At 43.2% G+C, this 15,843-nt stretch overlaps 1 protein-coding gene across 3 annotated transcripts in view; it reads right to left on the reverse strand.

The window, feature by feature from the left end:
• The window catches only part of LOC112457011, a 40,066-nt gene that overhangs the window by 11,700 nt on the left and 12,523 nt on the right, over positions 1-15,843 (reverse strand). Inside the window, exons 2-12 of one of the 3 annotated variants that reach the window (XM_025019869.1) lie at positions 10,979-11,292; positions 9,913-10,203; positions 4,983-5,171; positions 4,387-4,897; positions 4,074-4,307; positions 3,690-3,983; positions 3,304-3,438; positions 2,163-2,908; positions 1,787-1,976; positions 1,184-1,492; positions 97-133 (exon numbers count right to left, since the gene is read on the reverse strand). In XM_025019869.1, coding sequence (XP_024875637.1) covers positions 97-133; positions 1,184-1,492; positions 1,787-1,976; positions 2,163-2,908; positions 3,304-3,438; positions 3,690-3,983; positions 4,074-4,307; positions 4,387-4,897; positions 4,983-5,171; positions 9,913-10,203; positions 10,979-11,253 — 3,211 coding nt within the window. In that variant the 5' untranslated portion in view covers positions 11,254-11,292. Of the gene's footprint in view, positions 1-96; positions 134-1,183; positions 1,493-1,786; positions 1,977-2,162; positions 2,909-3,303; positions 3,439-3,689; positions 3,987-4,073; positions 4,308-4,386; positions 4,898-4,982; positions 5,172-9,912; positions 10,204-10,978; positions 11,293-15,843 lie in introns of all 3 variants that reach the window. The other 2 variants (XM_025019870.1, XM_025019867.1) reach the window with 2 other exon arrangements.

Consider the following 15,843-nt stretch of genomic DNA (forward strand, 5'->3'; position numbering starts at 1 on the left):
TTATATTAGCATCATAACATTAATAATACTTTGATATTTAGAAAATCGTTACGGAATACAAGAATAACAATTGTATGAATAAAAATGCGACAATACCTTCTTTGTTTCTGCTCTTTTTCTTTCCCTCCTTATCCTGAAAAATAAGACAGATAATGCACTTTGATACCATAGATAGATAAAGCTTTGATAAATACGCTCGCAATTAAATCTCGTAAATATCATGTACGTAATCATTTAAAGCTGTAGGATGTGCTAACCATGCAGAAACTGCCATGTAAGAAAGCTAATAAACATTAACATGTCCCTATATTTACGTCTAGAAACAATAGTGGTAACAATTATAGTATAGTAGTAATAATAATAGTAATAAAATAGAATAGACGCTAAATGCTATCGCAATTTTATAATCCTTTTCTTTTGCGAAGCAACATATTATAACACTTGCTTTGTTTTATAAAGCATAGAAAAAAAGTATGAACTATTCTTAATTAAATATTAATTTTTTGGAGTATGAATTTATAGCCTAAACAAGAAAAAATGTTATATAATACATAAATAAACAACTTATGTTCATATCACATTTTTTTTCTTGTTTCAGTCTTTAGGTTTTTCCTTTAAAGCACATATAATTAAAAATCAACCTATATAAAGCATTTCCTTATCATTGCACTATTTGTGGATACGAAATAATCTAGTATGCGATATTTTTATAAATACGTTAACGATGTTTCTGTTATACATTAAAATAAGCATAATAAGCGGAAGCCATAAAGGAAAACTAAAGCAATAAGATAAAAAAAAGTACCTTTTCTCTTAAAAAGAATCAGCTTAAACATTTTTCAACTATATAATAAAAAATATTTTATTTTATTATCATTATTATGAATTATTATTATTGTTTTAGTGATTATGAAGACTATCATCGTAAAACTTGTATGGGAATTATAAATAACGTTCTGATAATTATCAAATATCTATATTCTATCATTAGAAAACGCATTGGGAGATTAATAGATGATAATGTAAATTATATTTAAGCTGATTAGTACATATCTCGTTTAGCAACAGAAGGATAGTACTGTCATGCACCAACATGTGCTATTTTACCGCAAGCACACTAGAAAATAAATATCTATAGTCACTAATAGTAAAACAGATTCCGTGGTAGCATTTGAAAGGGCACCTTTTTCACCTTGTTGTTGGATTCCTTGAGGCTCTGAGGGGATGAGGGGGAGTTTTTGACTGGGGTCTTCTGCGGACTCGATGTAGGTTGCGCGGGAGTGGCTACTTCGCACTCGTTAGAAGACGACGATTGTATAACAGACACTACAGGAGGAGGGGAGATCGAGGCAGACGTCGAGGGTATGGGCTCGGAAGGCGCTAGCGTTTCTATCGGGGCGACACTCAATGTTTTGGGAGGGGTTTGCTTTGGAGTAGCGACTTTCGCATTCATTGGTGGTAACATAGTCCTAGTCTTAGGCTTCCTCCACCCCTGCATAACACCAAGACGATATTAGTAGAACACCGATACCATCGAATCGCACAGAATACAGGAAAATGTAGATTATTCGTATCCTTTTTTCCCCCTGAATTTAAACGCATTAGCACCGTCTCAATATTACCTAGTAGGAAGTTGTGTTAAAGAGAGTGCGTGTATATGATGTATTGTCACAAGTGCCGTAACTTATTTAGTTTAGCCTAAACATCCTTATTGAGGAAATAGGATACATCGTTATAACAAGTGATGAATAAGAATAATATAGAACGACATTTTAAGTATGCCCACCTTATCGTCGTAAAATCCTTGATCATCCGTTCTCTGTTGTCCGAGCAACCGATCCGTTTCAAGATCGGTATCCGCCTCCTCCTCGTCTGGACATTCCTCAATTTCCACATCGGCATCGTCACCTATACGACGCGCATCAGATTCTTCGCTATTGCTTTCCATACAGATTCTCCGCCTGCCATCCATTATACTGCATCTTAGTTAGATGCGTTTACACGCAACACAGAGGTAATCCCAAAAGGGTATCCCAAACGTATATTCAATGTCGTAAAAGGGGAACGTTTACAGTGGTAAGCAAAACAGTACCGAGGCAACATATTGGACAAATTTCAACAATTGGAATACCCTTATCCGCATGAAACAAAACATAAAATACCTTGGTATCCATATCGGACTAACGCTCGGCTCCGGTGGTTCTTCCGATGGCGATTTCACAGGTAGAGTTTTAGTCCTTTGCAGAGCCATTCTGATATCTTTGATGGCCGCCTCCACCTCGCCACAGTTTACTTCTAAAGATACACTTTGCCGTCCTTGAGGTGCCGGTGGTGGCGGTGTGCCCAGTGGATCCAATCCATCGAGCTGCAGCTCATTCGTGTCGTACGAATTTTCCTTCTTTGCGATAAACAGATCAGGGGACGTAGTCTTCAACGAGTGTAAAATATCCTTTGTTACGTTTAGACTAACGTCCTTCCCGGAGTCATTCTCATTCGTGCCTAACATGTCGTTACGAGTTCTCTGTATAATCTCCTTCTCTATCTCGTTTATTTGCCGTTTCATGAGCATCACAGTAGGATTATTGTTGTCAGTATCGCTCGCGTGTCCACTAGACAGGCCGTCTTCTAACACCGGCATGCTAGTGTATATTCTCAGAGAATCCGAATTATTCCCCAAATCGCCGACCGATCCGAGAAGGCCACTTGCTGGCATCAATTCATTATCCATCATCATGAGGGATACCTCGCTGTCCAAGTCGCCGCAATTGCTGTCGCAGTCGGTCGTCTCGGGGCTCAATGTAAAATTACGTGAGTGTCCCACTTGTAAGCCGACTTCAGTCTCACCAAGATCTTCACTGCTGCCAGTACCTACTGAGAGATCCAGGAAATTGTTTTCGTGTTCACCTGTCTAAAAAAAGCAGAAAAAGCCAAGTGTAAATATTTGTTTCGCAATACCGCAATTAGTGATGCAAGCATGGAAAGCCTTTTAAGCGACCACACAGTGTAGCTTAAAAACTGTATCTATAAATATCGATATATATTTAGAACCTATGTGACTACTGGGAATAATATAATTTCCAAATATTGGTAATTAATACTTCAGAATTGTTAAAAACGTAATATTTACATTGTAAGTACTTTTTTTTATTGCATCCAAGTTTATAATACATAAATAAACATTATTAATCTCATGTTAAACTTTACCGACACAAAGGGAAACGAAATTAATGCTCTTCAAATAAGGAAAAAAAAATAAAATTGTCAAGGTAATGTTTCTTGCTTCATATACTGTCATATACTTACATTTTGTGGAAATTCGGCCCGTTGCTTCTTAGGAGATTCATGTACCATAACCTCCTCCGTTGCGGGTGGGCCACTAGCTAATCGCTGACCAACATACGCACTTCCACCTTGCCTTCGTAATTCATAATCAAGATCCTTGCAACAGAAAATAGTGTGTTAGTCATTTACAATATACAAGTTTTTAATTTGTTCTTCATTACGTATATATTATGCATGCATGTGTCCTCTAAATATCCTTAGATTTTCACAGACTTTTCTTAAAAGCGCCAATCATTATAAATGTATTTCTCTAATTATAAACTCTCATGTTATTTATTCCAGATATCTCCGTGACAGAAAAACATCTCGTAAATATCTGTGAATTTTTGCTGCTTCAGCAGACTTACCTGGAAAGGAAAGGACTCTATATTGTTTTCCTTTTCTTTCGTCGGCGCCGGGCATTTGAAGAATTCTTCTAGCACTTTCCGTGTTTCTGAAAATTCGTACAGGTAGTCGAAGGTGCTGCCTCCCGGCGAGACAAGACTGCTTATATTATCAGCAGGCAAAGTCGACGGTTTTAAAGAGTCTTCCTCTTCCTCCTCGGCCTTTGGCGATGGAGATGAAGGATTTATAGGCTGATCTTCTGTGCTAATATTTTCTATCACAGTCTTGTCTACTACGATTTCTGCAGAAGTATCTTCCTTCTTGGAATATAAGATAACAAGTATTAGATAAGTATTAGGTACACTGTTAAGCCACTCAATATAATTTCATAAATGATATTTTCTTACCTCATTGTGATTTGGTGTCGTTGGCAATACTCTTTGCGGGAAACCAGGTCTCGGTGTCATGTACATTGAAGGTGATGATAATAAGCTAGGGAGCTGTGTATTTTCGCGAACTCCATAACGTCTCGGGCTGCCAGAATATTGAGCGATTGGTAATTCACCAATTACTCTTGCAACTTTATGATTACGTTCTGGGGAGGGAGAATCTACCTCACAGTCGCTCGCTGGCGTAACAACCTACAAAAATTACATACACTTGTGTAAAGTTCTCTGCAAATTATGCAATAAATGTTCTGCCCCCTCTCCTGAATATTACTTTGAAAAATTCCGAAGTATTGCGATGATATGCCGTCGTAGGACTAGGAGTACTTCCAACGCTGGAACTCGGCGGTTCGGGGGCGACACGACCTCTCTGTGAATCGTCTATCTCCAAATCTAGACTCGTCGTCGAAACTTGATTCGTATTGCTCGACGCCAAGTCCAGTCGCAGCCCCTGCCAATTGTCATCGATATCGTCGAATACCACAACCTCGCCGTCGCTGACAATAGCCATGCTTCTCGCGGGGGTGTTGTGATTCGACTGATAGTCTACGCAGCTCTTCGGTAATCCATAGTCGAGGTCGGTAATACTTTTCGGTACGGTATACTCTACATTATTGCTATTCAAGATTGAATCGTAATTAATTATGCGACCGCTGCGGTTGCTTTTGGGCGAGTCGTAATCGAGAATGGATTTCGTGGCGTTACGTCGCACCGAGTGCACCTCGGAGGCGAACACGGTCTCCGTCACTTCTCGATTTGCGCGTTGCTTTCTGGTTTCACCGCATCTGAAAAATCAACGGTAATTCAGTTGGAACCTTATGGACAGAGTACAACAAGTCTTTTCAGCTGATCAAATACAGATTTAATTACCGGCTTCGTAACTCCCATATGGTCTGCGAGCTAGGGGACTTGTTATTCTTCTTAACAGACAGCTTATTATCAGTCTGAATATCCTCGTTATTTATGGAATTGGACGCAGCCAGAAATCGCGACTTTCTAGCTGGCACCTTCCCTCGGCTCTGCGAGAATACCTCTCGGCCACCGGCGATTTCTATAATTCTGTGGAACAATACAAGAGCTGTTACATATACTCGTGATGATTTTTGACAACTACAAAACAGCCTTAAATTATACATTGATTCTTTCTCATCTCATCACACTCAAGCTTAATGCCTGTCAAAGTTACTGACGCTCACGCATGGGATTAATACTCCGCAAGGACTCGTTTTCGCTCCCGGAACTCTTACCATCGAATCCTTCCAATATGTTTCAACGTTCAAAGCAGTTTTCAAAACAGATGACTTATGGATACACTCTGTAGAAAATATTCCACGCGAGCTCATTTCTATCTATAAATCTACGTCAGGCTCGGATATACGGGGAGCGTTCTACAAATCTCGATGTCAGAACCGACGCAGGGCAATGTTTGCGCCACGTCGTATCGTCCCGATGAGCGACATTCGTTCCGTCGCGAGTCGTCGAGTCGCGCACGTGGGACAGGTAAACGAGCCACCGAGACGTAACTCAACTCTCGTACGTGACAGGCGGAGTTAACCCCAAAGCTGGCGCGTGGGCCGCGTGGGGTGCCCCGTGGCACGCGCCACGATTGCATCTAAATAACGAGGCCGACGTTCTCGACCGAGCCCGGCCTCACGCACAATTTATCAGTCTTCGGAGTAATATACCGCCCGCCGTTGCACCTGGAATGCTTTATTGAAAAATGTTCATCGGGTCCGCTGGGCGCGGGGGATCACGGCGAGACGTTTCACGAGGCGTGCGGGGACGTATGCGTGTATACGTACAGGATTACGTAGGAGAAAACGGGCGCGACTTTTAAGCTCGTTTAATTCCCGTGGCGCCCATCTGAGCGCTCCCGTCGCCTCTTCGAGCGACTCCGAACCCGACGACTCCGGCGGCCTCTTATCTCCTCCACGATTTACGGTACGGAACCGACGTCGAGCAACGTCAGCGACGAATCGTGACCGACCGCGACCGCGGCCCCGAGCCACGAACAGACTCCCCCTCCCCCTCTTCTCTCTTGTATTAGAAAAACAAGAGTATATATTATTAGCCAGAATTTTACTTGGATTTTAAGGAAATCCAAGTGGAATTCTGGCTAATAATACATATATTAAAATCCAAGTGAAATTTTGGCCAATAATACAATATATTTTTGTTTGGGAAAATTATACTATTTTTGGACCATCCAATATGGTAAGTACTGTTGCTATATATATCATCTACTGCTGATTATTTGGATTTTTTAAATTGTTATATTGCATCGCTGTCCGATTTATAATCATGTATTGTATCTTATTAGTAATTAAAGATTGTCATAACGTTAATTTACTGTCAACTGCGTTGTACTCTCAAAGCCCACGTTTTACTTTATTTGTTAAAAATATGTACACGACAGTGAATTTCGAAACATTTTGAATGAAGACGAGCCGAATTTTGCACGTCAGCGAAATGGGAGTCGGGTGAGCTCGCGGATTTAAAAAATCGCATATCGGCAACTTCACTTGGATAGTCGAATCTGTCGAGAACAGATTTTCAAATGGTCCCCGCTACGAAATTTTGTCGACAGAACGTCAGCAGAAATCTGACAGTATTTGCTAACAATATATATGTAATAGCAGATTGACCGTAGAAACTGAGAATCTGTCGTTTCGTGAGCATTTAAACGATGTATTCCATCTCTTAGGCCCAGTTTCACAAGTGTTGGTTAACTTTTAATCTTAGATTAACTCACTCTTCGTCTTCTTCTAATGTCCCCCTTAGAAAAAGACGAAGAGTAAGTTAATCTAAGATTAAAAGTTAACCGACACTTGTGAAACTGGCCCTTAGGTGTTAACGAATTAAGTGACAGATTCCGTTCAGATTCCGCCGACAATCTGTATACCGTCAGATTATGTCGGCAGGCTCTGTCGGCGAGAAATACGAGTTTAATACAGATGATATACTGGAATCTATTGTGATATCCGAGCAAATCTGCTGCCAATCTGTTGTCATATACCGCGGGCAGTTTGCTTATTGGGCAGTTAAACTCCTGATTCGTATTGCGGGGAAATAGAAACTTGTGCCGGGCGCGTCAAGTTTCGCCCGATAAATCGACAACTTCACGGGATAATTTTCAAATTATCGGGTTATCCGCGTAACGCGTCTCCGACTGCGCCCGAGCAAATACGGATCGAATTACGAAAATATCGGGAGAATAAAAGGTAGGTGCTCTCGTGCGCCTATCTACGTACGGATTATCATTGTCGATAAGCGGGCCGCTTCGAGTGCCAATCGATTAGTAATGACAAGCCCGATACCGCGCCAGGGATTCCTCGCGCGACGATGCCTTCGTTCACGAAAATATTAAGGTATTTTCATCTAACTACTACGTGCGCCCTCGGGGAACAAAATTCGATAAGATACGTAGGTTTTATATAGCCGAATACGTGTCGTGAATATTGAGCGGTTTTAATCCTTTCACGTCCGACCTTTTTCGATCCAGTTTGATTATTTTCGGAAGTTTTTGAAGGATATACGAAAAACAAAATCCAAACATAAAAATTCATAGTGGCGAGTACAAAAAAAATATATTGTATATACAAAAAATATTTTCAACTTCTACTGAAATTGTGTGCGACAGGCTTTTTGGGGTCGCCGAATACGAAAAAATGGTATTAAACCATAGAAAGTCTAAAATAACGGATCGCCAATGGCAAAAAAAAAAAACAAAATATCTCTAAATTCCAATGTAGCGAGACTTTTTAAGGCCGTAAAGTAAAGATTTAACGTACAAGGCAAAATGAATAAAATATGTAACGAAACGCATATTGATGAGAACCGCGTATAATAAGGGCCAAAAGCGGCCGAAAGTTTCCGGCCTAATTTGTATCGCAAAATATCGTATTGCACTTCCGCAAGTATTAACTAGTAAAACTGCTGCTATTCCTTTATACCATGCACGAAACTACAAGAAACTTAAATATTTCGCTCTTACATCTTAAACATCTTAAACAGGGCGACGCATATAATGTCGGCCCGAATAATCCGAGAAATTAATTATAATACTTATAATATTCGAGTATTTGAATAATCGCCACGCGCGAAGATAACATTGAAACGCCATGCGAATCCAGTTAATCCGAGAAATTTTGGATCACGCTACGCAAACAAATCAAAATCAGAAACTTTTACTTCGCTAGTAAATGATTAACAATAAATTTTTTTTTTATTCGACTTACAATCATCTTTATTAATTGTAATTGTCGTGATAGTTCGACCATCGGTTTTGGTCAATTATAACCGTCACAACATTTCGATTATAGATTTTGGTCCTTCTCAATCGCTGTAAGTTTGATGTTAATAAATTATTTATCATTTAAAAAAAAGGATACGTATTGCAAATAATATAACTCCTAACACTTAATAATAGTACTTATCGTAATATTTGTTAATTAGACTAATTAGAATTTAAGCAATTCCCTTCAAAATGAACCGTGTTTGAACCTAATGACTCAACATTCACCATTCCAGAAATGCAACGTTTTAAACGCGCTAGGTCACCGGACGTGAACGAGTTGAAGTTGAATTTCAACCCCCTTTAATGAAAAACTGGCGCGACTTCGCTGCAAGTCGTAGAGTGCAAGCCGCGCGATGTTATTGCCGACGACGAAGATGTTTCGCGAGAAACCACGCAAGGGGAAAAGAGAGAGAGGAAAAAAATATTTGCCGGACGGATTACACTGTCGCGGACATATTGACTTGTTTGCCTATAAGGTACATTGGAACAGCCCGCGCGACACATTAACGGCCAGTCGCGAGGAAGAGAGAGCAGGCTGATATTTGAGTGACATTTCCGTCCGAGTATATCGTCGGTATTAAGCTTAAAATTAACGCCCCGTTGAATATACATGGACATGGCGCGCGCGGGAATCGCCGCTCTGTGTCCGGGCGCACTGTGGAAACCTCTGTAGAAACTGTATCGGATATCGAAACCGGGCGCTCGTGTCCACCGTAGATACACAAAGACCGTACGTCAAATGGACTTTCATCGTGACGACGGACACACGTTTCATCGCGAGCGAACCGCTCGAATTTAACGTCGCGATACGACACGTAACACACTTTTGCGTGTACACAAGTGTTCGCATTGCACACGTCGGCCTCCGCGCTGCCCGTTATCGATTCCTCCGCCGTGCGATTTAACAGTTTAACTCGGTAATTCGAACGCCCCTCAATTAACTTCATAATTTCTATTTTAATTCATTCAGTTTTTATAAATATTGAAAACTGTGACCTTTATTTACAGCACTTTTGATTTGCGCTATTACTATTCGCGCTTTATTTTCGTCGTCTAATTTTTTAAAAATACCAGGCCGAATTGATTGACATGGTTTATTGATGATAAATATGGATTTATTAATGGTGAATAGTGCAATATAAATCGCGAATTTTATTTTGGAATAATTATATTAACTCAATTCTCCGATATTTAGTTAGTCAACTTTTATATTCACCTTAGCTATAAAGATGTATGTATAGAAGATGCTTTATATATTCACTGAAAGTTGGACTCAAAGTCTCATATTTTCTTAAATTTTGAAAAAAACGACTTTGTGTAAAAGATATTTTACAATAACATTTTCGTGAACACCCCAAAGTGCGTCGATTAAAATAGCGGCGATATATTCGTATATTCGTAAAGTATTAATCTTTCCGTTGGTAATAAATAGAACCGAGAAACCGTCGATATTTCTAGAGTTAATTACATTTCCACGAAACGTTAAACGATTCTCTCGATTACCTTGAATCCCGAAGCTTGTAGCTGGGGCCTCCCTTGGTCGAGGTCAAAATGTACACGGGGCTTCCCTCGGGTCCGCTGTCGTCCTGCTGCGATTGTCCCTGATGATCGCTACCCGGCAGGCTACCGTATTGCGGCGCATCCTCGCTGCGTCCGGACGCCGAGGAGGAGCTCGACGAAAGCGGCTTCGTGGCGTGCGGCAGTTGGCCCTCGACCGTGAAACCGGGCACCACGCTCGCCGTCCTACGGGACAGCGAACCTGATTTTTTTCTGCCATTCGCTCGTTTCCTATACCTACGAACGTAACTTGGCACTCTTAACAATCGGCAAATCGATTAGAGGGAGTACAATTTAAAAAGAAAGAAAAAGAAGAAACGAGTTCCCGAACCATCGTTTTGTGGTGGGAATCGACAGCGCGTTATTGTTTATCGTTAACTGAGGAGTCCGATGGGACGAGGGTGTAACGCGACTTCGTCCTGTTTCTCCAAAAATTTGGAATTATCTAAATAGTTGGCGGAAAAGATCTACTCTCTCGCAAGTGTGCGACGTATATTCGTCGTATAAATCTAATTACTTTTTACTTTCCTCTCCCGACGCAGTTTTTCATCTTTATTTCCGCACGCCTGTGCCCCATCTGGCTCCTCAATTACGTAATTAACCGTCCTATAATTTCGCGTAAGACGTTAGATGGAAATAATTGCATAATAAAAATGTACGCAGGAATAAAATTGTTCGCATATCACTAATATCCTGCTCGTTATGAGAACGTTAAAAAGAGATATGAAAAGTATACTGTTTGAAAATTACAATTACATAACATTGTTTCGCGCGCACTTAGTGCTTCGTATATAAATTTTCTGTTCCCTTCTGCTTCGTGAAACGGGTTTTAAAATACCGACGTCAATTTCAGACACGTATATTAGATCGTCTACTGGAATATTAGACTCGAATCACCGTTATCCGCCGGCTTTTTCCCGCGGTACTTCCGGAGCTACCCCGATTAACCCGATCCCGACCCTTCGGGTACTCCTCCCCTCTTTCCCCCCTTCGGTAAATCGGTTTAACTTGCCTGTCGGAGGTATCGCGCTCGAGGTCGATCATGTCGTCCGATATCGCAGAGGCGCTCGTCGACGTGTTCGTAGAGGCGATGGTGGCAGCGACTGTTGCGGCGGTCGCGGCGGTGGCGGCGGTGGTGATAGCGGCGGCCTCCGTCTGGCAGGGGCTGTCATGCGGCTGCTGGCTGCTCTGCGTGGAGGCCCCCGGGGCCGGGGGTGGGCCGCCCCTAGGCCGGCATTTCGGAAAGAGTCGATTCAAGTCGGCGTTCTCCAAGATCAGGCTTGTCATCGCCACGGCGCGTTCATGTCTCGCAGCAGGATGTCCATTCTGCGGGCACACCAGAGAAAGGAATTCGCGGTGTTAAACGCGGCGTGGATGAGATGCGACGTACATTCGCGCGTTCATTTTAAGTTATACCGGACGAGGCGAGGCGAGGCGAGAGAAAGAAAGAGAGAGAAAGAGAAAGAGAGAGAGAGAGAGAGAGAGAGAGAGATAGCGGGATCTCCCCGAGCGATCTCTCCTCGTGTTCCTCAACGTCTCGCGCAAACATCCCTATATCTGCCTGCACGTGTGTCATGTAAAATGTCCGATGATGTACGCGCATTTTCCGTCTCGGAGATCGAGACAATATTTCTTTTAAAAATATCTCGAATACAATCGAGACATTTAACGTATTTCTTGCTGATTCGCACCGCTAGTTTTAAATCCCCCGTAGAGGAAGATCAATTTCGTGGTATCTAAAGAGGTCATCCGTCGAAATGTGTGTACCGCTGCAGTTTCAAACCGCTCTTTCTGTATATGCGAATGAAAAATCTCGTTCTTTCCTTTGCTCTATAACGAGATTGCACTTGCGCCGCCACTCGTGTGCGCGACATCGCGAGAGCAATACTTCATACAGAGCCATCAAAGGGGATTGAAGCACCGCGCCCGCTAGGGTTGGGTCGGTCAGTGATGTACACGGGCCGCGGAGTGAGACACAGAGACCGTGATACGTCCAAATGAGCGGCCGTTGGTTGGTTTCTCGCGCGCCCAAAGTTATCGGGGACAGATTATCCGAAAGAGATTATTGCGAGAAACAATTGCAGACATTGTGGTCTGAAAATTGCTCAACTTACATCGTTAGACTTTTGGAAAGGTATACATTTCCAACACAAGCTATATATATTTGATACATGCAAAAAGTTCATTTAAAGTTCTCATAGTAAAAGGCATTCGTCTTTTTTTTTTAATTTATTATAAAGTCACTCGCGAGTTGTAGGAAATTTTCGCACGAAATTCCGAGAGGGTGAATCATTCCCAATTACACGACAATAATTATCCACTCGCGAGTTTCTTTCATCTCATAATGGGCTCGTGCGTACACATCCTTCGCGCAGACGAGTGCCGGAAGTTTCCTCTCCTCGCGGAGAAATTTGCGAGCAAACAGTTATTCCGAAACTCCAAGTTATTACCTCGAGCATATAGCAACGCCCGTTATGCGCAGCCGACCAACCCCGTCGCGAACTTTCCGCGCCGAATTTATTGTTATGCAGTAACTCCGATGCGAAGCGAAGTCCCGTCGAGTTCTCAACGCGCCTTACCCGCGCGATGAACTTTACCCTTTTAATTAACAGCAGTTTTCCCGCACGGGACTTATGAAAATTCCGCGGTCGACACGCCCCACGCGGAATTCTCCACCGATGTTGGCGCGGTGTGCTGTATGGTTCAACCTGCTCTCTCTCTCCGAAAAAATATAGAAGAGACGTTGCGCATTTTCAGGTCCGCGTGTGAGGTAACTACGAATTCAGTTTGAGGGACAGACGGCAAATGGGAAGAGAGAGTGCCCCGAAGTCACTCTCGACGTCGTTGCTCGCTTTGTAAATAAATATTTGGCTTTCCGAGCACGAAGGTTTATACTTGTCGTATATCTGTAACGTATCCATATCTGCCGGAAATTGAACGCGCCAGAACTGAACCGGGTTCAGTCCTCGAGAAGCGTGTACCGCGACGCAGCGGTTCCAATTTCTCTTCTTTTTTCGAGGACACCCCGATTCGTCATACGGAAGGGAGGAGATACCGTACGCGTGCATGAGTCATCGTACGCGTTCAATTGGTGCGTTGCGGTGCGTGAGTCAGCGTTGAATTACGGAGCGAGCGTGAAGGAGAGCGAGCGACATCGTATAAGTTCGTTAATTTATATTACACACCCCCCTATGCGCGTTATATGTCGGCTTCACTTGCGGAAGCACGTAGCTGGCGCGAGAAGCGAGGAACGGCGCGCTCGTTTCGAGGGAAGCGCCGGACAGGCACGCGGCATTATTAGTTTCGCATAGCTGAACTCGATTTATCCTTTCGCGTCCGCCGCGGCTTGGCATCCGACAGGTAACGTATTCCCGTCGGTCGTTTCACGTGGCATTTTCTAAACGAGAGAACCGTGGATCCGCGTTCCGTTATACACGCACCCAGTTCTCTCTATATACCTCCCTCTTCCCCAGTTTGAGAATTTTCCCATTGAAAGCGGGGAAAAACGGTAGGCGAAGAAAAAGTTTGCGTAATAATACAAGTGCGGGTACCGCATGGCTGTTGAAGAAGGCATGATTTATTCCGTATAAACGGTCGCATAAACTTTGCGTAATGCGAGATGTAATGCGCTGCAAAAGTACGTGGGACTACAAAAGTAGAATTTGCCACGCGAAATCCGTGTCTCGTGTTCCGCCTCGTTTTTCGTGATTCGGGTGGAAAGAATCGGGTTCCTCTCACTCTCTCTCCGCCGGACGTTGATGTGAAACAGCCGGAATTACGGAAGCACGCGAGCCCGGCGTACGTTGGCCCAAATAGCGTATAATTCGTGCCACCGAGTCTAGACCTTATGCACGTAGAAACTTAGAACGGGCATTCCGTTCCGTTCCGACAGTGATAAAAGTACGCTCCCGCTTACTTGGCGCGGAAACGGGATGAACGGCGCTACCCAGCCTCGCCTATGTAACAATGGGACCTCCATGAATCTTCCATCGTATATGACAAGACATGTGATCATCTACCCCATGGAATGGAGGAAGATTGCGCCGACGAAACTAATTTTGCCCGAAGAGAAACGTCCGTAATTCTCGCCGCGTAGCCGGCACGAAAACACAGATGTGTGATCATTGATCATCACCTCCCTTTTAATCGCATTTAATTACGAGTCCGCAAAACTCTGTTGGACTTACATAAAAAGTTTTAAGTTTTACATCACTTTTCATATCGTTTATATGAATGTCAAATTTAGCGATCTTCATAGAATCATAAAAGGTAATAGTCTAATAAAGTACAACTGTGCGTACTCGAGTACTCTCCACAAATTTATGAACCGATGGCCGCCGTAATAAAGATCGAAAACGGTGTGGCGAGGCGTACGGGTTCCTTGAAAATATGGGAATACGCTCTATAAACGGTTTCATTCCTCCATTTTCAACGTAGTCTACTATGCCATTAATCTACGATCTACAGTTTAACGCAGGTTCCGAAGCGACCGGGGAGAGGGGGGAGGACAATGGCATATGTATAGACCTGGCTGTCCCAGTAACTCTTCGTCGTGCGATTTCCAGTGAAACTACCGGCGGCCACTATCGACTTGCTCCTGTTTTCGAACTCTATCACAGGCGCCTCCTATTGGACACAAACAAATTTCTCGTAGCTCTTAAAGAACTTAAAGGGGTCTGCTCGGGACAGCAAAAATAAGCGTCTCTCCACGGAGTGTGACTGATATAAAGTGTAACATATCGCGAGTCACATATATAAAACTAACGATGCTTATTTAAAAAGGAAAAATCGAGGACTGTTGAAATTATGATTGATCGAACCTTTTTTTAGCTGCGCTCGGATCGTGGTTTTTACACGAGCCGAGAAGTTTAATGTAGCAGAACCTGATATCAACTAGACATACATTTTTGCAAGAGTTCATTCATAAGCACGGGTACATGACAGACTTTAATTCTCATTAACGTCAAGCGGGCTTTAACAGAGTGTTAACCCGGCTATTTGATCGCCAAGAGATCTAATATTAAACACAGAGAAATCACGAGAGAAGGCATTCGGTTAAAGAATATGCTTTGAGCCAATTGTTTACTTCAAAGGTACCGCAAAATATTGCAACAAAATTAATGGCTTCCGTGGAACAATAGACGCGCAAGAAGTCTGATTGAAAGTCTCGGAAGAAAAGGCGTATTTTCCTACTACAGGGATTTTTCATAGGTCTTTCAGAACTCTGAAGTCTCCGACACTTTTTTCAAGCCAGTCTCCTGACTCACCAGGAGCTTTCAGGAGGACAACGAAGCAAACGCGGAACGCTTAGCCCCGTTAATAATCCCACCTTCATTGTGTCAAGGGGGAAAGAAGCGGCCGACTTAGCCAATGTGCGGGATACCAGCCGCATCGAGCGGCCGCAGGTAGGACGTCGATTATACGCGGTCTCTTCGTGACAGAGTTAAAATTATTTTCGCCCAGGCTGGTCGGTCGGTTAGTCGGCTGGTAGCTACTACAGGGTGAAACCGGTGTTGGGACACTGCTGCGAGCGGGCGGTATATCGCGCGTAACCGTGTAAGAGAGCAAGAGGGCAGAGGGTGGGTGGGCGCGCAGAGGGTGGTCGAACACGAGGAAACGAGAGGGTGGCGAAGAGGCGAAAGAGAGTCGGCAGCGAGAGAGAGAAAGAGCGAGGGAAAGAGGGGAGAAAGGTAGAGAAGGAGAAAGCGAGAGCGAAAGAGAGAGAGAGAGAGGGAGAGAGAGAGAGAGGGGAAACCGAGAACGAGAGAGAGTGGCGAGAGGGTGGGAAACGAGAGGGTCTGGTCTGTGCTTCGCTGAGCGTGGAATCAATAGGGGGTCACTGGCACCAACAGATACAATCGGCACATTTTGAATCTC

This window comes from Temnothorax curvispinosus, unplaced genomic scaffold, assembly GCF_003070985.1.
Source record: "Temnothorax curvispinosus isolate PA1 unplaced genomic scaffold, ASM307098v1 QBEX01007415.1, whole genome shotgun sequence".
NCBI classification, from domain to species: Eukaryota; Metazoa; Arthropoda; class Insecta; order Hymenoptera; family Formicidae; genus Temnothorax; species Temnothorax curvispinosus.